This window comes from Sapajus apella, unplaced genomic scaffold, assembly GCF_009761245.1.
Source record: "Sapajus apella isolate SASKATOON/1434 unplaced genomic scaffold, GSC_monkey_1.0 scaffold27, whole genome shotgun sequence".
Classification (NCBI taxonomy): domain Eukaryota; kingdom Metazoa; phylum Chordata; class Mammalia; order Primates; family Cebidae; genus Sapajus; species Sapajus apella.
The window spans coordinates 24,968,279-24,993,830 of NW_022436967.1; the positions used below are offsets into that span (position 1 = coordinate 24,968,279).

A 25,552-nucleotide genomic window follows, 5' to 3' on the forward strand; every position below is an offset into this window, starting at 1 on the left:
TGAAAACACATGTCAAAAGTTTAAAAAGATTCTGCACTAAGTAGGTCTCTTTAAGAAAATACACAGGGCTGGGCTCATGCCTGTAATCCTAGCACTTTGGGACGCCCAGCCAGGTGGATCATTTGAGCCCAGGAGTTTGTGACCAGCCTGGACAACATGGCAAAACCCCATCTCTACAAAACAAAACAAAAATTAGCTGGGAGTGGGGCATATGCCCACCTACTACTCCCAAGTAGTCTCAGCTACTCTGGAGGCTGAGGGGGGAGAATCAACTGAGCTGCAGTAAGCTGTGATAGCACCACTGCACTCCAGCCTGGGCAACAGCATGAGATCCTGTCTCAAAAAAGAAAGAAGAAAAGAAAAAGGAAAGAAGGAAAGAAAGAAAGAAAGAAAGAGAGAGAGAGAGAGAAAGAAAGAAAGAAAGAGAGAGAGAGAGAAAGAAAGAGAAAGAAAGAGAAAGAAAGAAAGAAAGAAAGAGAAAGAAAGAGGAAAGAAAGAAAGAAAGAGAAAGAAAGAAAGAAAGAAAGAGAGAGAGAGAGGGAGGGAGGGAGAGAGGGAGGGGAAGGGAAGGGAAGGAAGGAAAGGAAAGAAAGAAAGGAGGGAGGAAGGGAGGGAGGGAGGAAAGGAAGGAAGGAAGGAAGGAAGAAAAAAAAGAAAGAAAGAAAAGAAAAAAATACAGAACATATAAAGATCACATAAATATACATAATATAGCATACATATACACACACACAATATAATATGTATTATTGATGTCACTTGGGCAAGCATGCAATATAACTTATAATTGATGGACCTATATTTACAGAAAAGATCTTGGCTCTACCTCAAAAGATGTCAAATGACTTTACAAATATTTGTTGCATTGCCATTGTTATGGTCCTATTTTTAAATTTTTTAAATCTTTATGGATACATAGTTGTACATATTTATGGGGTACAAGTGACATTTTGATGTAAACATAAGTGTAATGATCACATCAAGGTAAGTGGGATATCTGTCACCTCAAACATTTATCATTTCTTTGTGTTGGGGACATTCCAAATCCACTCCTCTAGTTAGGTTGAAATATACAATACATTTTTGTTAACTATAGTTGCCCTGTTATGCTGCCTAACACTAGATCTTATTCCTTCTATCTAGCTGTATTTTTGTACCCATTAGACAACTCCTCTTTATCTCTTCCTCCTCTGATTTTCATGTTAACTGATTTATGGCATCAGATAAGATTTAGGACTTAGAATATTCACATTTTCTGCAGTTTACTTAAATATTCCCTAATGTTCAAATAATAATAATATAAATATAATATTTTTATTTTACTATTCAGTGATTTATGCTCTGTATACCAATTATATGTGACATAAAACATGACACTTTAAGATTATACAAATAATACAAATACAAATAATTGATGATGGCTGATCAATTAGTAGACGGATGAGTCATATGCCACAGTTCTTCCGACCTGCATTAGTGGATTGGGCTTGTTGGCTTCTGTCACCAGAAATGTGTCTCTAACATTCTGATATCCATTCTGGCAGACATATAGTGATTGTAATCCCAGGAGAATACTAAACTGTCTCCTATTCCCTGCTGCGTCTCACAAAGTAAAGTTAGAAAAGCAAAGGTTAAGGAAACAAACCACAATTCCAAAATGTTCAGAAATTTCTACAGAAGTGGTTTTTCCTTTACAAACGACTGCCTTACTCTGGTGTCTACACAATGACTTTATTCATACTTTGTAGCAAAGAACTCAAAAGGAGGACCAGGAAAGGAAACCTTCTTTAATCAAAAGGACTATATGGTTGCTCATAATGCACATCATACAAATCCAGTTCATGTCGAATTAATGTGTCAGTTGTACAGGTGTAATTCAACTGTTGCATTTAAATGGTAATAATATTAACTTTTATTAAACTATTAAGTGTCTCTTGTGCGATCATCAATAGTTTCAAATCATGTTTAGTGACTGTTAATTTTAGAAAATGATATTGAATATGATACTCCCACAAAAGTCAATAAAAGGCACCATTTAAGCTGTTTTTCTTTTTGTTGAAAATCAGGTGAAAACAGTTTCCTCATAAAATTCCTGTTAAGCTACTTTCAGCAAAACCAAAGTCAGTTTTATCAGCGAGGTTAAAAACACGGGCTTTAAAACCCAACAACCTAAATTTGAAGCTTAGATCTTCCCTCAATGCCTGACATATTTTTAAATTTAAATATTTCTGTCTTTAATGTCATTAATAACATATTATGTGGAAAAATATTATGTGGGAAAAGAATGATTGAAAATCTCTTTCCAAAGACAGGAAGTTTATTGTAAGAAGACTCCCAAAATAGACATAGAGAGTAAGTCTATTCTTCCAATTCTCATCCCCAATTTCCATTTCACAAAACAATTTAGCTCACAATTATAAGAGAAGCCAATTCAAAGAGCAGCAGACAAGGAAGACAGACCAGCATGGAAACATGTAACCACTAAAACTATCCATTTAGATAAAAGAGATACTTGTTTAGTTCATGTGACAATGATTTCTTAGTGTCCTAACTGAAAGCAGAAATGGTGTTATGTTTTCTATTTTTATTGGCTTTTCACCTAGAAACTTGAATTCTAAGTATAGCAACTTTTGATGGAGCAACGCTCCACTACAGAATGTAGAGAATAATAGTTACCAGAAAAGAAAAAAGCTCACAGAGAGTTCTTTTTTTTTTTCCCCATTTATTTATTTTATTGCACTTTAGGTTTTGGGGTACATGTGAAGAACATGCAAAATTGTTGCATAGGTACACACATGGCAGTGTGATTTGCTGCCTTCCTCTCCATCACCTACATCTGGCATTTCTCCCCTTGCTATCTCACAGAGAGTTCTAAAAGGAATTTTCATCCCCCTGTCTTCCCCAGAGCTTGATGTGGTGGAGAGATGATCTTGTGTCTGATTTCTGACAAGGACACTGAAAACTTATTTAGAAACAGCAATTACAGTATTCAGAGACAAACCAGAGAATGCTTATTTCCTCTTCTTTTTAAATAGAGATCTTTGTGTTTGAAGTCATTAACCTGAGTAATATTTATAAACACGAGATCTTTTTGAAACCAGACATATAAGCTCAATAGTTTTGTTGAGTAAAATATGAATTTATTTTCCTACCAAGGCTGAGCCTCATTCTCCATTGTCACTACACTGAAGTTGCTGGTGTTCACCACTGACAACTCTTCGGCACTTAGCACATATTTTACATCCAATAAATAATGAAGGAATAAATCAGTTAATGAAATGAATGGAAGCAAAGTAGGTACAAGATAGCAAGAGATACAAGCTTGCCATCTAGTGATAACTTGGTAAAATAAACATAAAAGATTCCCAGAACAGGAAAACGGTAATAAAGTTTAGAGAAAACATGACTTCTAATAGCAGAACAGGTGTGCTTGGCCAACCTTGCCACTACAGGCTTCACGTACTGTGACGTACACATTGTTTAAAAGATATCCAAATAAAGTGATATATATATGCAGATCCTTACTATGAAGACTTTCCTGGCATAAGAAATCATAAAGTAAGGAAAAAAACCATTAAATATAGTGACCTACAAATATGGTGCTAGGCAGTGACAAGACCTGTTTTTCTCCTATATAATTTATTAAAGCCATACTTTAAATTTTTAAAAATGTTATGGTGTGCTGGCCAAAGGTTTTAAGATTCTGCCTCAGAAAACAAGCAGTGCTATTCTCTCTCATCTAAATTCAGTTTGTGTCTTGCAGCTCATTAATAAATCATACTCCACTCTGCCTAAAACTGCACGTTAAACCAACTGTATTCCATCACTTCAATGTATGTCAACAGGAACTTACTGTCAGCTTGAAGAACAAAATTCTTTTCTTTTTCCTCACATCTGTCAAATGAACCAAGCGTTTCAAATTCTATATGCATTTTTAGTTTGGAGCATTTACTAGAACCTCCTTCAGAATTATTTATTTATTCATTTGTGGTCTTATGGTCTTTGAAGAACTTCTCATGTTTTGCTGCTCCTCTACTATTCTACTTTACAAAGATAAAGCAAAGAGCCATTCTTTAATCCATGCTTAAAGTAGAAAGTTAGTGAATGAATAAATGCAAATATAATAGCACTTCCACTTTCAGGTAGGAGCCCCCTCTCAGGAGGCCTCCTTTAAACTTTGCTCCCACTGATGGTACGGGAGCGTTAGCACTCAGTATTATCATGATCTTTACTCTTCTATAGTTTCTCTAGCAGAGGCCAGTAATAATAATAACAGATCTGTCATGAAGAATCAGCAGTTGTATTCAAACAGAGAAAATAAAAAATTTTAAAATATACTTTTTCATGGTACAGGCATAATTTACCTACAAAGCACAAGCAATTCTCTTTGTGAATTAAAAAATAATGATCAGAAAGAAGTTGCAAATAAGGACGAATTGCTCTCACTGGGAGTCCATGTGATCCAGTTATGAGCACAGTGCTGGGAAGACCAGGGCCTTTCCAGAGGCCGGCCTGACCTCCTGGCTAAGGGGAGAAGTCTGCAGTGGAGTGTGTTACCGCTTTGCCAGCGGTAGGTGTCACACACAACTAAAGGAAAAGGGCAGAGGAGCCGGAAAATAAGCCAGTCACAGAAAAAGGAACTAAATATTATAAAACTATACTCACACATTGTATAGGGATCAATGCTGAGCAAAGGAAGCTAAAGCCCTGTATTCCTTGTGTGAGTTCATTTACTTCTGCATACTTCTATGTATGTGCCACAATACATTCAACAAAAGAAGTCCCAAACTAAAAGCTCCAAACATCTTGTGAGTGAAAAAGTACTGTACATGTATTTAGCTTGAAAGCCAAGACAACAGGGCTGAAGATCATCAGTCACTTGTACTCACTGTGGTGGTGGTGGTGACCTCCTCAGTCACAACCTTCAGGGTGTCGACCACGGAGATGTAGCCCAGACGCTTAGCAATCGCCAAGGCAGTGTTGCCATTCTGAAGAGAGAGTGAAAGAAAGAGAGTGAAAAATGAGAGAGCCGACTGCGATGTGAGCCAATGAGCTCACCCGCTGCTCTGCATGAGCCAGCATTTCCTTCCAAAACAAGGCACAGCTTAGGAAAATCACTAGTTTTTACCATTACGTCTAAATCTGTCTTTGTAACTTCTTCAGACTATAGCCCAGGTCACCATGGTAACACAACAAGCTTGCATCTGCTTGCTCTTTTTAATAAGAAGCACTTGATGCTTTAACCCTAAGGTTGTCAAATATCTTCTACAAACACTGTATTGCGCTTAAGAAAGTGCCTCTTGACACCTCCAAAACCTGTTAACAAGTACCAGGTATACTCATCCCCCATCAGAGGTCAGGCCATCTGCTGCAGGTAAGATGTTACCATAGGGAACACAGTAACATATTTAGCTACAGCTGTGCAGAAGTTCACTATGCAGCAAAGTAACACAAGCAAGCAATTCAGGCTGCATCCAGCCCAGGCCACGGGAGATCCCAGTTTGTTTAATTGCACCGCTTAGTTTACATTTCAATGGCTCCACAACCCAATGAGCTTTGTTTAAGCTAGAAGCTCCCTTACTGTGCTCCCTTAAGAAGGCGGCGGGGGCGGGGGCGGGGGCGGGGGCGGGGGAGGAGGGTCAATTTGTGCTCACATCTGAGAGCCAGCTGTAAGCAGAGCACGTTCCAGCAGCCCAAGAGGAGGGCCCCCTCTCCAGAGAGAGCCAACGAGTCAGGCTGACTGCGTTCCCTCCCAGGGCAAGCACTTCTGGGGAAGTCACACTGACTTCTGGAAAGCCTGTCTAAAAATCTGGGGCTTTCCAGAGTCCAGGGGGCTTATTTAAGGAATAAGGCTCACTGAGTGAATCTGACCTCACTCAGCTCAGACAGGAAGCCACCAGGGCAGGGGAGGAAAAAGGAGAAAGCGTGGTGAGGGGCAGCGGCGTCTGCCTTACCGCGGTGGTGGCGTTGGGCTTGGCCCCATGCTGGAGCAGGACGTTGATGATGTGCGTGTGGCCCTGCTGCGCGGCCTGGTGCAAAGGCGTGTAGCCGTTCTGTGAAGGACAGTGGCGGTGGGCCCAGCACCCGATTTGCAGAGGGAGAAGAAAATTAGGTTAGCCTTCATTTTGAATAGTCTTATTTACGACGAAACCATTACGGATGCTTTATTTGGAATCCAAGATAATCAGCAACCCATTTCTCACAGCAAACACTCCCTCACACCTTATGGTCTGCTAAACAAAGAGAAGAGAGCAGCCGATGAAACAAGATTCACATAATCCAAATGAGAACTGTTAACACATTTTAACCAGTTAGCAGTAAAAATGAGGGCTCCCTTAAAAGATGAAAGGGGTGGGTGCCATCGACTTCTGCTCACATCTGAGCTGAAAGGAGAGATTTAAAATAAGAAAGAGCATGATCCCTGTGATTTCTTCCCTGAGAAACAGGTAAGAGTAAAATTGTTTTTAAATGAAGGCTGCAGAGGGTCATATAAACCACTGTCTGCTCATCATGACTCTCCTAATACTTAACCTTAGGGATTCTAAATCATCGAAACTAAATCTAGATTTTATATTCCTTTCCAAGAACAGCTTTTTTCCCCATTTCAGACAAGATGAAACTGAAAATAAGAAAGTTAAGTAATTTCTCCACAATCAGTCGAGGTTCAGATCCTATGCAGAAGACCATGACAGCCAATGGCTATCAGACAATGGCTATTTTTTTTAATCCAAGGGTTATAAATTGTTCTATTATAAAGACACATGCACACATATGTTTTTTGCAGCACTGTTCACAATAGCAAAGACTTGGAACCAACCTAAATGCCCATCAATGATAGCCTAAATAAAGAAAATGTGGCACATATACACCAAGGAATACTATGCAGCCATAAAAAGGATGAGTTCATGTACTTTGCAGGGACATGGATGAAGCTGGAAACCATCATCCTCAGCAAACTAACACTAGAACAGAAAACCAAACACAGCATGTTCTCACTCATAAGTGGGAAGTTGAACAATGAGAACACATGGACACAGGGAGGGGAACATCACATATTGGGGCCTGTCAGGGGTGGGGGCCCAGGGAGGGATAGCCTTAGGAGAAATACCTAATATAGATGACAGGTTGATGGGTGCAGCAAACCACCGTGGTACATATATACCTACGTAACAAACCTGCACGTTCTGCACATGTATCTCAGAACTTAAAAGTATTAAAAAAAAAAAAAATCTATCTGCCTCACCACTTGTAATATTTTATCTACATGTTTCAGACCCAATCGTCCTGGGCTGTAAGTTCTAAATGGCCCTTTTATACTCTAAGGTTTTAAGTGTACATATCCCTTTTATACAATGTCCCTGCTGCCCTGTGACCAACATACATATTTGCTTGCTCTGTCTACTATATGTGTGGGTGCTACGTGATTTCTTTTATAAATTCATTGTACTCTTTCTGCTCATAGGAACATGCCCATATGTGTCGAGGTCTACCTACGTGTCCCTAAGTGTGACCCTTCCTCAGCTCTGTCATGTTGGAAGTCTTACATCTGCTTATAAATCCCTACAATGGGATGGCCCCAGGAAACCTGGAAATATAAATCAATTACAGGGACTCCAAGAAGCCTTTGACTATTGCAGGGACTCTGCTGCCAAATCAGATAATCCATGGACATTTAAAGAGAATACACTAAGTGATACTTCTTTTCGTAAAAATTCTTCCTATTCATTGTGTTTACAGTGTCTTATCCACTGAATTTAGTTCATCTCTTCAGTATCAGCCAAGTTAATTCATTCAACAAGCATTTACTAACTACACACTATGTGCTAAATAACTTAGCGTATAAATTAATAAAATAATATACCCCTATGACATATTAATAAATTTAAATTATCTATAAATATATGTAAATTAATAATGCCAAAGCAACATTCCTGCCCTCAATAGATCAGCGGACATTTTGGCCACAGGAATGTTCCCCAGTCCTGATTTAATCTAATCTTTACCTGAAATCTCCAGTGAGTATATTTGCCAGGTAAGTCTGGAGCAATTCAAGTGTTTACATAAACATTTGGTTGACTCTTAATCTACTGTCATAGGCCCATCTGTCTAAAAGCTCTCCACCCAGTTCTACCAATTATTTGCAAATCCCTAATCCTCTCTAAACCCCAATTTCCTCATTTGTAAAATGGGAATGGCCAAGATTTCAAGCTTGGTGAAGGATCAGATAAGTTGTTCATGAATATGTTTTCTTTTCTAGCTTGGAAAATTTTAGCAAACGCTTTGGTGTTTTGATTATTTTTTTCTCATTGAAGAGCTCTATAATCTTCACAGTGTCTTTAATAAAGAAATTTTTTTTATATGCTGTTCTAAACCCTCTTCACAAATTAAATATATATTTAACCAGGTCTGGTTCGCCCCAAGCTGCTATAACAGGGTTTTCTTCTAATCTTAAGCAACAAATAGTCTTATAAAGTTAGTTCCTTTTTCCAAATATTTTATACCATATCATGAGAGTTTAGGAATTAAGTTAATATATATGTTTATATTTTTAAAGTAATGAAACCATTTTTAGTAGCTACAGCTAAGATATAGTTACAGCTTAACTACAGATAAGATCTGAGGAAGAAAACCTAATTCCTTTCTCAAGGATGTCATTTTCACCTGAAAAAAAAAAATCTGAAGAGTTCATTAAAAGATTGTGCTTTGAGTTTTGTGTCTATTTCCCTGAATATATGGTTCGAAATGTAACGGTCCAAGTAACAGTTTACTTAAAAAACAAATAACACAAAAACTGAAATGATAAAATGAGATTTTTCTTTCAACCAAATCTTCATTCAATGCAGATCAAACTCCAGGGAGACCATTGATATTCTCCAGACAATATAGTGTTTGCCTTCTAAATATTATAACCGTTTCAACAATGAAACATTTAAAGATATGACAGGCATTTTCAAGCCCTGCCAACATCTCACTGTATTGTTACATTTGTTCATTTTGAGACAATACTTGGATTACAACAAAAAATGTCTTTCCTGGAGTCCTTATATCGGAGCTGGCTCAGCAGAAAACGTATTAGGAGCTAATGCCTGAGAATTCATATTAGAGGCTTTAAATAAGTCTCAAGGTACAATTTCATGAGAACTTAAAAACCAATCAGAAACTAGGCAGCAGCTATTCTTGCTAGAGTAAGATTATAAGTTTGAATCTTAAATGTTAATAGTATTATTTATAGTTTAAAAATAAGTTTGTTTTAAATTAGCTATAAACATGCTTATGTGTAGAAATGATTTTGTTTCAGCTTCTAAGAGAATACCTGACTTATAAAACTTCTGTATATTTTTAATTTATAGAATCTTGAATGATGGCTTTGGAAAGTCCTGAATGTGCTTACACTCATTTACTTGAGCCCACTCAAATAGCTGTAATTAGAAATTTCTGGGCCAGGCTTGGTGGCTCACAATGTAATCCCAGTACTTTGGAAGGCTAAGACAGGAGAATTTCGCTTGAATCCAGGAGTTCGAGACTAGCCTGGGCGACATGGTGAAACCTCATCTCTACAAAAACATTTAAAAATTATCTGGGCATGGTGTTGCACACCTGTTAGTCCTAGCCAGTGCTGAGGGAAGAGAATCACTTGAGCCCAGGTTCTAGGCTGCAGTGAGCTCTGATCATGCCACTGCCCACTGCATTCCAGCCTGGGCAACAGAGTAAGACCCTGTCTCCAAAAAAAAAAAAGAAAAGAAAAGAAAGAAAAAGAAAAGAAACAGAAAAAAGAAAAAAAGAAAAGAAAAAAAGAAATTTCTGATATATGACCTTTAAAAAAAGTGCAAATAAATATTTCTTTGGACCAAAGAACTTGGAGCTGCAAGTTGTATTATGTATAACGGCCATAGTTATAGTATGCACTTCTCTTCACCTTGAACCAATCTAATTCACTGAAGTAAAGTGTTATGTTCTGGCCTTGCTTTGCTGAATAGGAACTTTTGAATGCCACTAGGGAAACTGTTGGGATCAAGTCAGCTGTGCATTATCCTTGAGAACTTCCAGCCCAGGCCTTATACATTATTGCCTCACTGAGCATGACCACGTGATGTTCTGAATGTGACAGAGTTCATTAAAAATGAAAAGCATTGCAGCCATCAAAAACGATGAGTTCATGTCCTTTATAGGGACATGGATGAACCTGGAAACCATCATTCTCAGCAAACTGACACAAGAACAGAAAATCAAACACCTCATGTTCTCACTCATAGGTGGGTATTAAACAATGAGAACACATGGACACAGGGAGGGGAGCATCACACACTGGAGTCTGTGTCGGGGAAACAGGGGAGGGACAGCAGGGGGTGGGGAGGTGGGGAGAGATAGCATGTGGAGAAATGCCAGATATAGGTGAAGGGGAGGAAGGCAGCAAATCACACTGCCACGTGTGTACCTATGCAACAATCTTGCATGCTCTTCACATGTACCCCAAAACCTAAAATGCAATTTTAAAAAAAACTATTGTATATAAATAATAGGTTTTAATGGACTAATAATTAAAATGTAATCAAAAGTAACTTTCAATAGTATGCCAAAAACTGTATGTTTGAGTTAACTAATAACTTCAATAAATCATTGATATCTTATTGAAAAAAGAAAAAAAAATGAAAAGCATGCAGTCTAGACTGCTCGCCTGTATTTCTTCATGAGAGGATAAGGAGGCAGGGGCTGGAGGGGAAGGCCCTGAAACAATATAAAGGCAATCTGCCAAGCAGGCATCTACTGTGTCCTGCAGTAAGTTGTTAAATCAATGTCAGCTACTTTAAGTTTATGTAGTTCTGAAGCTAACCTGCATGGCTGTCAAAAGTTATTAGAATGAAAATTCTCAAATAATTACAAAACTACATCACCTCTTCAAAATCACTTTAGATGAACTAAAAAGGAAAAAATAAATACACTTGTAACTTTGGCTAAGTAATGAGGCATCCAGATGGCTGAACCTTTTTTGCTTGTAGGAATTGAAAATGACCACAAGTATTTTACCTTGGTTTTTGCATTAACATTTGCTCCCTGTTTCAGAAGAAAGTTGACCATTTTCACATTTCCGTAGTGACAGGCCACGATTAAAGGTGTGTAACCAAGCTGTAAACAATAATAAAAAGTTAGAAATAGATAAAGTAGAAACTTTACTACTCTAGTGCTTAATACCCCAGAGGAGAAGGACTGGGCAGAGTTCAGAGAATTCAGTTTGACTAAAGATATTATTTAGCAGATTATATATGAACCCTTGACCACAAGGAACTTCATATCAGCAAGAGAGATCAGACATGGGTGACTTAATCTGCAAAGAACTAAGAGAGAGGCACAAATAATATCTGAGAACAGCAAATACAGAATGACTCTGATGGGAGATGCAGGAAAGATGTAGCTATAGCAGGCTTAAAAAATGGGTATGAATTTTATGGCATAGAGAGGGAAAACCCATTTCCAGACCAAGGGCATGGACACAAGCAAATACATGAGGAACACAGCAAGTCATGTGAACTAGCTAAAGCAGTAAGGGAGAGGGTAGACTTAAGTCTGCAAAATTGGAGTCTTCCTGCAAAGGGTCCTGACCCCATGCTATCCAGTGGAATTGATTCCAGCAAAAAAATGGGGACCCGTCATAGATTTGTGGATAGAAGAGGGTTGTGATTAGTTTATATTTTAGAATGAACTCTTGAGGAGGGAAGACCCTGGACATGGGGTGACCCAAATGGGGGCTACTTGGAATCATCCCAGCCAGAACCTGTCACACTATTGACAATGATTTGCTTTACCTTTGTATGAGCGTCCTGATCAGCTCCATGCTTCGTAAGAATATCAGCAACATTCACTTTATCTTCCTGGGCTGCAAGGTGTAAGGATGTGAGTCCACTCTACAAAAAGAATGGAACCAAAGGGATTCATTTGAAGAAGAAAATAAATTGCATCATCTATAACATTATGATAAAATAGTGAAAAAATTCCAGAAAACACATAACCTCTTCCCAGAAACCACATCTTCTGATATTTAAGGCAAATGGTCTAAATTTTTGATGTTTCATCTAAGATATATCCTCTAAGTCAATCAACATTTCAGGCAAATTAGATTTTCCATTTTCCATGTTGGGTATTTATATTATGATGTGAGGCTTTAAAATAGCTCAGCTAATAAGCTTTCAAATGACGTTTATTTCAAATCCATCTGGATCTCCTGCTGTACCAACTTATTTATTTAAATAACTGATCAGCCAATATTACACCTATTTTATAAGCAGAATAATCATCCATATTTTATCAACAAAATATCACATCAGTGTAAAAAAATGGACAGTTACAGGAAATGAGTACAGAAAAACTGTCTCCAGCACCCAAAGAGAGTATTCTTTTCAGGAGATTCCTCTAAACATTAACTTAAAGTAACCTCATTATTTATATAGCACTGTAAACTGCCAAGTTTTATGCAACGTGTTTGGTGTACATACACCAAGTAATTATTTGGTTTATTTGAATATGCAATTAAAGTATAGTAATGAATTAATTTGAAAAGGAAGACATGGTGAAAAGAGGGGAAAAGTGGTTTATTCAGTCAATGCCACACTCTGGTGGCCTTACTACATAATTTGCATTTAACAGGTGTTTTCTTGAGTGTGTTTCATATGTCATGAACTGTTCATATTCTAGGAACTTGAACACAGCAGTAAACAAAAGTTTCTGTCTTTATAGAGCTTACATTCTAGCTTATAGTCTGTTTATACCATATATCTCTCTCCCTCCACTATTGCTCACATGGCTAGCATATTTATGCTCTTCCTGGACATACTGCAGCTATAGACTGAGATGACTACCCGGGCTCTGAGTCACCACCTCTTCCCCAGTTCACATCTGATTAAAATCGACCACCCCTGTTGACCACTGCTTTTTAGGTCCACTCTCCTGCATTAGCACTTAGGCTGAGAAAGCTAAGCCATATTCTTCAAAATTCATGATCTCCAGCCATGGTGCAACTTCTGGAAATCAAAAAGTACACTGACCTTATTCCAAAAATGGAAGTGAATCCTACAGAGAGAAACCCATTCTACAACTTGAGAGGAGGCTTCTTACTTGTGGGCCTGGGGCTTTTTAATCCTTAGAGCTCTGGGTGAGCTCACCTTTGAGTTTCATAAAACACAGGGTGAGACAGAAGACATATATCCTTTTTCTATTAAAATTTCCATCACTTCTAAACAAATATTATATAATCCTATTGTATAAAACAACTGAATATTAGGATACAACAAGATTGTTTCTTATCTCCTTTCTAAAATAACAAACATAAGAATATTTCTTTTTACAGAGACAGTCTGTTTAAAAATATTATTGAAGTGATCATTACATGAAGTGATCATCAAATCTCAAAAACATTTTTGATGACTTTTTTAATGTGTGTGCTTTTTTCTACTCTATTTGCAGAATGGATTTTCTGCAATGCAAGATTCCAAACTAACAACCGGTATAAAAATCTCTGCAGTTTATTGCAGTAAACTTGCATATCCAACTCAAAAGATGTAAACCTGCAGTGTATATAGGTTTTTGTCCACAGTTGCTATCTCATAACTTTGACAGCCCTTGTTACAGTCGTTTGTCACAACACCATGTGTGTTAGCCTCAGGGGCAAGCCTCAGGAAACAAACTATCTCCCACCTTCTCCTGGCCTCCTTTCGCTTCCCCCAAGCTAGACTCCAATCTTCCCCCCAGCATTTGTGGGTCATAAGACCCTCCTGAGAGAGAGTCCTACCCCATATCCTTGGGGAATGAATGCTGATGTCATGAAGCTTCCATAAAACCTCAGAGGACAGGGTTCAGGGAACTTCTGGTTAGCTGAACACATGGAGCTTCCTTGTGGAGGGTGGTGCACCCAGGAAGGGCATGAAAGCTGTACGCCTTCCCTCATTCCTTCCCCTATGTGTCTCTTCAGCTTCATCCTTTGTAATAGCCTTTATAAGAAACTGGTAAATACAAGTATTTCTGTGAGTTTTGTGAGCCACCCCAGTGAATTAATGGAACTCAAAGGGAGTGTCCTGGAAACCCCAACTTGAAGCCAGTCGATCAGAAGTTCAGAGGCCCAGACTTCTGATAGTGCCTGTGCAGAGGGTAGTCTTGGGGACTGAACCCTGAACCGAAGAGCTCTAACGCTCTTTCCAGATAGACAGTGTTGGAACTGAATTGGAGGACACGCAGCCGGTGCGTGCTGCTTGGTATGCGGGGAAAACCTCTCCACATTTGGTCACAGAAGTCTTCTGTGTTGATGATTATTGTGTGGTTGTGTGAGAATACAGGAAAAACACTGTTTGAAAGGTTTCTGGGGAAAAAAAAAAGAAAATACAAAGTGTTGAAGGAGTTCTTTTCAAAAAAAGTAATTAATTTCCTAAGATACACGGGTGAACTCAACAACTAACCTTTATTTTATTTTATTTTATTACAGATGGTGGTTGGATAATGAATATAATTTCTATATTATAGTCCTTAATGAGAAATAATCATTTGGAGGGTATGAACCTATTGATTTCAGTTGGCCTTAAAAAGATAAAGAATGTATCTTCTCTTCAAAAGCAATGGGAAAATTTTATAATCGGTTTTGGTTCTCATCTGAGTTACTTTTACAGTTGCATTATCTTATAATTCTATCCAAAAGGCAAGGTTATAGGTTTTATATGTAAAATTTTGTATATTGTATTACTATTCAGATATATCTGAGAAAACTTACTAAAGTTTTACTTTAGTGATGAATACACTATGTGTTTAGGATACCACTCAAATGTAATAATGAAATCACTGTTACTTTGTGATTCAAAATTGAATGTTTTTCTTCATTGCTAAGTGTGCAACTCAAAAATACTCATTAAATATTTGATAACTGCCAAAACTCTCTCAAAGAAAGTAATGTATTTAGAAGAATACCATAAAGGAGGGAATACTGAAGTGATTTCAATATGTATCTGTCATTTTTATAAATTAAAGATAACACCATCAGAAGCACTGTAAGATCAGTTTCATGAACTAGCTGGAATTTTACTCCTACTCAACATACTGCTGAATTTGTTTATGGATTTCTTTGGCTTATTTTCAAATGAAGATTTGTTATTAATAAACATATGCCCCTTCATACACTAATATTAAATAAAATATTATATGCTTCAAGATCAGATTTTCCCCAACAAGGTAAATGACCATCTGAATTACATGACTTCAGTAGTCACAAGGACATCCATGTCCTGGACTGTAATGATTGTCCATCTGTTACAACGAATTTCACTATAAGGCTTTACGGTGTTTGTTCTTGTAAAAATGCAAATATCCTTTGGAAGACTAACCCTACGATTTGCTCTCAACATACTTTAAAGAAGGATTTGTGGGGACTTTTTATAAAGGCCAGAAAAGTATGTAAGGGCAGGGGAGGTACGGGAACACTTTTGAGTTCCAGAAGTATTCAAGGCAAGCTGCCTGTTTCATAGCTCTTCCTAAAGGATATATGCTACATAACCTACTTACAAATGTCATTAAGACCAACTTATCACTGCTACTTTAAAAGTATCAATTAACAGTGAAATGTAGAAAACATAAGATATTTGTACATTTGTGGAAAGAGCTAAGAAACTTAATTTTCACTAAGTCCATACAACGTATTACAAAAAGCAACAAGACATCAAATGACAAACTAACTTAATAAATACAGGTTCAAATTGTATTTATTCTAACTTAATAAATACAGAATTCCAAAACAATTCTGTTTCTCAGCAGCTGGCTATAGCAGAGTATATATAAGTGTAAGACAGAAAGTTAGGTGGATCTATAGATCTATATGTAGATGAATGGATAGATTTATTGGAAAACATGTACTTGTAAAAATATATGTTTATACATTTGAATATTTTTCCCTTATATTTTTGACTGCCATTCTGTCATAATTAATGTGGAGGCCTACAAAGGCCAGTCCCTGGAAAAAGGCTAAAATGATTGATGTGTCTTATTAAAAAAACAAAAAAGATTTTCTCACCACCACCACCAAACCCCTCAAGCTAGGCTTATGTTGACTCAAAAAAAATCTATATTTTACTGAGTTTCCCACCTCCTATCCAGAGGCCTCTGATGCCCAGCAGGGCCAAAGAATGCCTCGGGTGGCAGACATGGGCCTGCCAGCTTAGAGGCAGCTGTTTAAGCTGAACCCCAGATGGAACCATTCTTTCTCTATATATATCTGAAATTTGGAACGAGGAGCAGCAGACACTGGAGCAATTATAGTGATGTTAACATTGGGAGCTATAGGGCAGCCTCTTTAGACACACACATGGAGAAGCAAAGAAAGCAGGGCTATACAGATCAATGAGACTCGCATAGAAAAGTCAAGAAGCAAAAATGTTGCCAAACAGAGAGTCTCTCCCTTGTTCCCTTATGGTTTCCTAATCTCTCATATGGCTTGACTCCCTTCCTGTCCTTGGGGTCTGTAAGATATCCTTGTTTCTTTTTAACACATTGCTCCTTTTGTTCCAAATTATCTGTGATTGGTTCCTGTTTACATGCATCCAAAACATCTTGATTGAAGCAAGAGGCAAGGACAGAATACCTTGGTTGACATATGGATATTGGCTCCCTTATCCAGAAGCAAGGTAACCATGTCTGTGTGCCCCTCCTGCGAGGCCAGATGGAGTGGCGTTACTCCTTGCTTTGTCACAATGTTTGTCTCTGCTCCATAGTTTAGGAGTGTGGAAGCTATCTGCATTTGATTCTTCTTGGCAGCAATATGTAACGGAGTATAGCCATTCTAAAGAAAACAAAAACACATGCATATAGAGTAAGATTAACAGTTGCTCTAATATGTATCTCTAAAGGAAATAAAAATCTCAAATCAACCGAAGAATTAAAAATGAGTTTACAGTTAATTCAAACTTGTACTCATCATGTTTCCATCCAACAATAACCAAATCTCTACAATAAAAGTCATAAGGTACCCCATCCTACTGTAAGACAGATAAACATTAAAGCACCAAAGCTGAAAATTCTTTTCTTATAATGTTGGTTCCCTCCTGAAAAGCAACATAGAATAACCCAGGTTCCTCTTCTACATGACTATCCTTTAAATACCCGGGGATAGTTTTCATATCCACCTTTAGCCTTCTCTTTTCCAAGCTAATTTTCTCCATTTCTTCATCTAGTCCTGGTGGAAGTGCCATTTCTACATCTCTCCCTATAACGATGACCTGTTCTGAGCTGATTCTAGCTTGTCAATATTGTTCTTGAATTGTGTGTGCTACCTGGAACCAAGGCTGTACTTCAGATATGGTTATGACAGTACTGAATAAAATGGAATTACGTCTGTCATCTTACTAGAATACTCAAACTAATATGCTTCTGATTGGATTGTACTTTAACGTGGTTCTATAAATACTACTGAGTGCCTAGCATATGCCAAGCAGTGTGCTAGGTGTGGGAATACAATGGTGAACATGACATCATCCTTGTCTTTAATGGATTGTGTTCTAATTTAAAATATGTTAAACAACAAAATTAGCTTATATTAATCTTGTGGTCCATTCAAATCCTAGATCTCCCCTTCTTCATATCCCCTGCTGCTTCAAAAGTAGAAATATGAGGCTACTCATTTTGGGTGGGAGTTTGTGGAAAGGACCAGAATAACTCATGCTCTGCTTACAAGAACAGAGAACTCTAAACCCCATACTCAACTAAAAGAAAAAAAAAAATGTGGAACAATTGTAAGTCTGCAGTATATATTATTTTCTTTCCTTTTCATTAAAAAATCTGGTAGAATTTTCCAGTCAAATTAAAATTCCAAACAGTGGCTTTGCCATTAACAGTGGTTTTTCCCTTCAGTGACATGCTGAAGGGAAAGACAGTATAATGATCAAGTGCTTCTTGTGCGATTACCATGAGAGGCTTGTTTGTTTGTTTGGACAAGGTATGGCTTCATCGCCCAGACTGGAGTGTAGCGGTGTCATCTCAGTCACTGCAATCTTCACCTTCCGGGCTCAAGCAATCCGCCCACCTCAGCCTCCTGAGTACCGAGGACTCTAGGCACACGCCACCAGGACTGGCTAATTTGTTTGTATTTTTGGTAGAGATGGGGTTTCGCCATGTTTCCAGGTTGGTCCCAAACTCATGAGCTCAAGTGCTTTGCCCACTTTGGTCCCCCAAAGTGCTGAGATTACAGACTGGAGCCTGTAATCAATACATGAAGGGCATTTTCAGGTCATGCTATTTCCTTAATGCTAACTACCAAGTGTACCAAAAAATAAAAAGGCGTTTTGAGAATCTAAATGTCTTTATATGTCATCATCAAATCTTGATCCTCATAGGACCCTACATTATCTACTCTGTCCCCATTTCTCCAAGCAAGAATAAGTATCTTTCATCTTTGACAAATATTTTCTTTCCCTGACGCAACTGAAGGAAATTCAGCTTGGAAGTCTTTTTCAGGGTCTGATCAGAGGTCTCACATGCTTCAATTGCTTTAGAATATTGTATTTGTGTCCATAGGCTCTATTGAAAAAGAGACACATTGATTTTTGTGGGCCAAATGAATTTAGTTAACTTCTTTTTGCTACAATGTGTTTCTTTAGTTTCAATTACCCCCTTCCTACAGCATGGACTCTACCAAGGTTAGGTAAAGGGATGTTTTAGCAAAACAACATAAGTGATCATGAAAGAAGGTGTCAATTCTGGCAATGGATGAGGTTTGTCTAGTAGATACTCAACCTACAAGAGCTAAAGGGCCTTTTTACTCCACAAAGAGTAAATGGTTTGGGACTCAAATAACTGTAGCACTCCCAAGGAAGAATAAGAGAAGGTTCTAGACTCTGGTGGAAAGAATCAAAATTCTCGTGGTCGGAGGACTGTGTGTGTTGAGGAGAGGGGTCGTTATAATGAGCAGAAAGAGTCTAAAGTGGAGACCACAGCGGGGATCGTACCACCTGGAGCCCTCTAGGAGGGGCCCCAAAGCTGAGAGGCCCATGTTCAATGACAGGCTGGGCAGATGAGTGAAAGACACTAGAGAGGTCTTCCCAGAACACCCATCCTACCGTGGACTCTGGAGTAGAGAAATGCTTTACATCATCTTCAGAGCTCGGTATGTGCACGCCTGAGAGTACCATACAAGGTAGAGGCTAGAGATCAAAGCTGTGTTTGTCTCTTTAGGAAAACCATACACGTTATTTTATAATTTAGGTCTTCTCTTGTAAGTAGATTAAGAGTCCCTTGTGGAATGAAAACACATGTTTTACAGTTTTACCTCCCATTGAGTGACTATAATCCTTTCTTTACACATTATAAGAGTTCAATGAAAGTGCTCATGGGTACTGATGAAATCTTTTGTATCTACGTTAAAAAGCTTATCCTGGATAGCTAATGAAAAAAAAAATGCTGGCATCTTAAGTGAGCAGGTATTTTTTTATTCCATAGCTGCTCAATCTTCATTCTTTCATCCAAATTTATTGAGAACCCACATAATATGGTATTAAACACCTCAGTGATATGCACATGAATATGATATGAATACTCCTCAAGTGGCTTATAATCTAGTTTGAAGAAAGACACAAAATATGTGCAGAATTGCTAAGTAGTTGTAGGAAAAAGAGCAATAAGAACAGTGTGGATAACTGAAAATTTGGCACCCTCTTTTTACAATTAGAGTACTTTATTATAAACTGTTCATTGGCATCAAAAAGATATAAATATTTGTAGATGTATATGTATATGTACGCATATGTATAAAGTTATATATTTATGATATTATATGTAACATGTTATATATAAAATATATATTTACACAGAACATATTTTATGTATATATCCCATTTTATATTTATAATATGCATAATTTAAATAGGCATGAGTATATATATGTATATATTTATATAATAAAAGTGAAATAAATCTCTCTATATTGCTTTGGGACACAAAGGATCTAGTGGTCAAGAGCACCAACTCTAAAGTCAGTCTGCCTGAGGTCAAACACAGTTATAAGCTGTAACACTTATAATTCATATGACTTTGGAAAATTAACCTACTTAAATCTCACTTCTCATCTGCAAAATGGAGATCATTAGAATACCAGTCTCATGGGATTACTATGAGATATTGCCTGTAAAGTGCTAGGCATGGTGTTTAGCAAATAAATGGTGGCCATTGCTTTATTATGTTGTCTAATACAGCATAAATATTTTCCCATCACATATATATATATATATTTGAGACGGAGTCTCGCTCTGTCACCAGGCTGGAGTGCAGTGGCGCGATTTTGGCTTACTGCAACCCGAGTAGCTAGGACTACAGACCCGCGCCACCACACCCAGCTAATTTTTGTATTTTTAGTAGAGATGGGGTTTCGATCTCTTGACCTCGTGATCCACCCACCTCGGCCTCCCAAAGTGCTGGGATTACAAGCGTAAGCCACCACGCCTGGCCATAATCAATATTTTTTAAATAACCCTGATATGTTCTCAAAATAGTTTTGCTGAATTAATGAACGGAAGATGCAATAAGGACTTTATGTATTATATAGTGTTCATATATATTTTCAGTGTAATAAGGTGCCAACTAGAGTGGTGGGAAATGCCCTGTCCATAAGTACAGGTCTTAGTTTTGGAATTTGGTGCTGTATACATATACACAAAAAAGGCATACCCCCCATCCCCAAGTCTAGGGACCTAGAGGGATCCATGCTACATTTAACACAGGTAAAACATTTTTAAAAAACAAAGAAACAAATAGAAATTTGAAGTCTGAAAGAATAAGAGTATAAAAGGACATTTTTATCATAGCATTTGGTCTATAGGAGAGAAGGGAAAACATGTTAATGACCCTGTTTCTCATTTCTCAAAATTCAGACATCATTCTCTAACACACAGAATGTTAGCAATAAGATTCATCTCTACTGGTTTATAGGAACATGCCCTTAATATTTGCTGACTCTTTAAAAAAATCTTAAAAGGTTTTCTAGATGCAACTGGTAGAAATACAAGAAAAAAAAAAGATGTCAATACCAAAAGCTACTATTGCTAGGACTAGTCTCACTTATACTATACCATGTGTTTAAATGACAATTCTCATGTCTTTTCAGGTGATCGTTACACCCTAGGTCTGTAAATCCTTTTCTGTGGTCCTCACCTTGGCAGTGGCATGAGGGGAAGCACCCTTCTCCAGTAACAGCAGCGCCACCTTCTGGTTGTCATAATGAGCAGCAACATGGAGCGGGGTAAGGCCATTCTGTAAAGGGTGTGTTTAAGTTTCAGCATTAATAAATTAGGGTTAGCTGCCCTGATGCTACCAGGATGCCTGGATATTGATTAAGTTCATGTTAATGAATTAATATAGTCAATAGAAAAAAAGAATAAAGATAAACAAATCCCTAATAATTTTCATATTAAAACCATAAATAAAGTTGAAAATGATTGAGCATATCACCAGCAAAGGGCATCTTGATGGTCACAATGTATAACGGTCTAAACTGCTATGTAAGAAATACTATATTAACATTGCAGGAATTCTTCTTAATATAGAAACGCTCTGGCGTTGTTGTGACAAGACTTTGAGGCACAGTTCAAAATGCTTTCTGAATCAGCGTGTACATTGACGGTCATGGATAGACATCGCCATGTCTATTTGGGATAGTTTCATCAGTTATTCTCACATTTCTTTCAGAGAAGTGAGAAAAATGTCTTTAAGGATCTCCTAATCTATCACCTTGACTGTTATATAATTATAACGTATAGAAAATCTTTACCTTCCCTGCAGAATCTGCGGCAGCGCGGCGTTGCAAGAGAAGTTTTGCCACATCCAGACTTCCATACTTGGCTGCTACATGCAGAGGAGTAAAACCCTTCTGAAAATGTGAGAAATAAAAGTAAAATCGTATTTGTTTGTATAACTTCTCACAAAATCTTTTTATTTGTTAACATATTAAGCAAACTATACTGATTCTTCATTTGGAAACAATACCGGTAGCATTAAATCTGTTAGCCATGAACAAGGACAAAGAAAATAATGAAATTTAACATGCAAAAGTTTGGCTTGATAGATTGCACAAAAGAAATTTTATTTTAAGGGCTTGGAGACTGAAGTCTGACTTTATAGGTTTGGGATTTTTTAAAAGCCGCTAGTGTCAGTAAACTGGCTCCAATTTGTGAATGAAAAAAAAAAAGCCTTTTTCTTGTCTCTAAAATTAATAGAATTGAAACAACAGATGCCTTCTCTCCAACTCTCCTCTTTCCTTTAAACCTTTTTATAACACCTGAATTCCAAATTTATTTAAATTTTAAGATATTTTGGCAGCCATAGTAAAAACAAGTATTCGTGAATTCGTTGACATGTTTCTGCAGAAACAGCAAGATAAATGGTCTATAGAACAAAAAACGTGCACTACTAAAAAGTAACTCCCTCTCTGACTTGTCCCCTTTCCCAGAAGACTCACAACTGTCTAAAAGACCAATTGCTTTTGTAAAATACATTCTACTTCTGGCATGATGTTGAGCTGATTAACACCAGACATTTAAACACACTGAAACTTTATAACTTTTTTAGAAAGCTGCTCTCCTACACATGTTGATATGTGTACATTCAGTGTCTTGCATGCCTAAACAATGGCCTTACTCTGTACTTAGCAGTGTGTTATAAAAACAGATAAGTCTGTGGACTAAGATCTTGAGGATGGCACAGTTCCTACACCATGATCTCAAATCCATCCTCTTGGCCAGACAGTTTAATCACATGTTCTTCTGGCAATACAGTTGGAGTAGGGAAATTCTAACACTGACCAGGGCCCGTAAAACGCACAGCAAATATGCCTGGATTAGGTGCTCTAAGCAATGGCTTATCCTGGGACCATTTAAGCCCCCATCATAAACACAGAATATCCCCCAAGAAGCAATATTCCCCTTTCAGTGTCTTCAGACAAATCATTTTAAATAAGATGACGTTTTTCTTTTTGCTTCTTTTTGAACATTTGGTATTAATAAATTCTTGGAAGACAGTGAATCTTCTGGCTTTTTCCAAGTGTGGGACAAATGTAGGAAGTATTTCTTCCTTCTTGCATTGTCCATATAAACCAGCATAAAGCTCGCCCCCCTCCACTCGACGCACACAATGATGAGGGTGATACTCTGGATGAAGCAGTTCTTTGAGACAAACTATATGATGAGGAAGGAAACATAAACTCCTTATCTTTAAAGTCTTGCTAGAATAGTGATCCAACTCTTATAAGTTTGGAAATAATTATTAGACAAAACTCCATAAATATACTGTAGAATAACAAAACCAAAGTTAGAAGGCATCGCTTGAGTCACACATACATCTACCTTCCTCCTCTATGTTAATCCCACCATGACTTATTTACTCTCTGATATTTAGAAACACTTAAATGGCTTTAATAGTGATGAATCAACCACTTTGAGCCCTAGTCAGTTGAATATTTAGAAACACTTACATGGCTTTAAAAATGATGAATCAACCACTGTTGAGCTCTCATCAGTTTAACTCTTAAAATGCTGTTTAACATTTTATTCTATTTTCTTGCCCTAATTTACCATGGATCTAGTTATATTTTGTAAATCCTAAAAAAATCTTTGAAAGAGAAGAAAGTATTTTTTATTCTCTATTTCTGTATTTTATGTATCTTAATTTTGAAGATTTATACCTTCCTCTGATAGGACAATTACTTAGTCTCTCAGGTTATTACCACATTCATTGCTTAGTTTCTATTTTTTAAGAACTTTTAAAATTCTTTCAACTTTTCAGCATGCAAAATTTCAATAATTATCAATTTCTTACATCAAAATACTTTTTATAGCCATAGGCAACCAGATAAGCCATAACAAACAGGCAACCAGATGATAAGCCATAACAGCTAGTGGGCTACTCCTACTTATAAGAGGACAGAAACCACATCACTGTCTCAGTTTATATTTGCAACCTTCCTTCTCCCTGGATGCAGTCCCTATGCCTACTTAGTATGAGAGAATTGAAATTGCCCTTTCATTAATCTGAATCACTGCTACATTTGAGGGAATTATTTTGCCCCATGACAAATCCACTTGCACTAGCTCTATTTATTTTGTTCCAGTTAGCTGAGCATATTCATGTTTTATTCTAAGTCATCTCCAAATTATGAATGTCAAATAGAATGTATAAAGCATAGGAAAAATTACTCTGCCCTGTCATGAAACTTGGAACATAAGTAAAATTCTTTGTTCGGTGTCATTACTAACTAAGGAAGTGTGATATTCTGGCCCAGCTCTGTTTAAACACTGCAAATACCCAGGCAAAAGATTGGAAACTAATATGGGAATGAGAATGTCAGATAAGAGATGGCTAATGGTAGGGCTGGCAAAATGCAAGATTAAGTAAAGTGAGCTTCAGTCTGGTACTACAACTCACAATATACACATCTAACGCAGTACCCACTTCCTCATTAGTATTACCAGTTCAATGTATTTAGGAGTTTCATTTATCTTTTTGTTAAGAATATATTATAGATTTTATAACGCAAAGAAAACGTAGTCCTTGCTTTATGAAAATCATCTTAGAGTATTAGATACCTGTCCTAGCAACAACACTGGCATTAATTAGAATGAAATTCAACACTCTTTATTGAAGAGATATGGAATCTCACAATTCCCTTAAATCATTTAGACAATGAATCTTAAATATGTAGAGAAAGAAGTAAGTCAAGGCCCAAGGAGATCTACCTCTTGGTTCTGTTAGTGGTGGAGCAGAAAGGCTGTGACTTAGGAATCCTCTTGGTCTATGTTGTCATGATGTCATTCTCCTTACCTTGGTAGCTAAGGAGTGGGCTGCTCCTGCTTCCAACAGGACTGATGCCACATCCACCTGGCCCTCCCGGGCAGAGATATGCAGTGGTGTGTACCCATTTGTAGTGGCTGCATCTGGATGGGCCATATGTTGCAGAAGCAGTTGGACAATTTCTGTCTTACCCAGGCGGGAGGCAATATGCAAAGGTGTCTGTTCCTCCTGCAACTCAAGTCAAGTAAAAAGTTAGTGCCAGGCAGACAGAACTTCACTGGTGATATGTTTCACTCATATATTTCATGATGTCTTTTTGGAATCTCTAGGAACCCAGGCCAAAAGGAAATCATTACTGCTTTGACTATGGTATATTTTATATTTTGGAATCTTATATTTGGAATCCTATATTTTGGAATTTTATTTTATTTTATTTTATTTTATTTATTTATTTTTGAGACGGAGTTTCGCTCTTGTTACCCAGGCTGGAGTGCAATGGCGCGATGTCGGCTCACCGCAACCTCCGCCTCCTGGGTTCAGGCAATTCTCCTGCCTCAGCCTCCTGAGTAGCTGGGATTACAGGCACACGCCACCATGCCCAGCTGATTTTTTGTATTTTTAGTAGAGACGGGGTTTCACCATGTTGACCAGGATGGTCTCGATCTCTTGACCTCGTGATCCACCCGCCTCGGCCTCCCAAAGTGCTGGGATTACAGGCTTGAGCCCGGAATTTTGTATTTGTAACCCGATTGGTCACAAG

At 37.6% G+C, this 25,552-nt stretch overlaps 1 protein-coding gene across 50 annotated transcripts in view; it reads right to left on the bottom strand.

The window, feature by feature from the left end:
- Positions 1-25,552, bottom strand: part of ANK2 (ankyrin 2) — a 675,434-nt gene that overhangs the window by 85,160 nt on the left and 564,722 nt on the right. For all 50 annotated transcript variants that reach the window (XM_032292510.1, XM_032292509.1, XM_032292511.1 and 47 more), the window contains 8 exons: positions 24,823-25,020; positions 21,779-21,877; positions 21,163-21,261; positions 16,607-16,804; positions 11,802-11,900; positions 11,026-11,124; positions 5,955-6,053; positions 4,890-4,988 (listed from right to left, as the gene is read on the bottom strand). In XM_032292510.1, the coding sequence (XP_032148401.1) occupies positions 4,890-4,988; positions 5,955-6,053; positions 11,026-11,124; positions 11,802-11,900; positions 16,607-16,804; positions 21,163-21,261; positions 21,779-21,877; positions 24,823-25,020 (990 nt within the window). The remainder of the gene's footprint in view (positions 1-4,889; positions 4,989-5,954; positions 6,054-11,025; positions 11,125-11,801; positions 11,901-16,606; positions 16,805-21,162; positions 21,262-21,778; positions 21,878-24,822; positions 25,021-25,552) is intronic.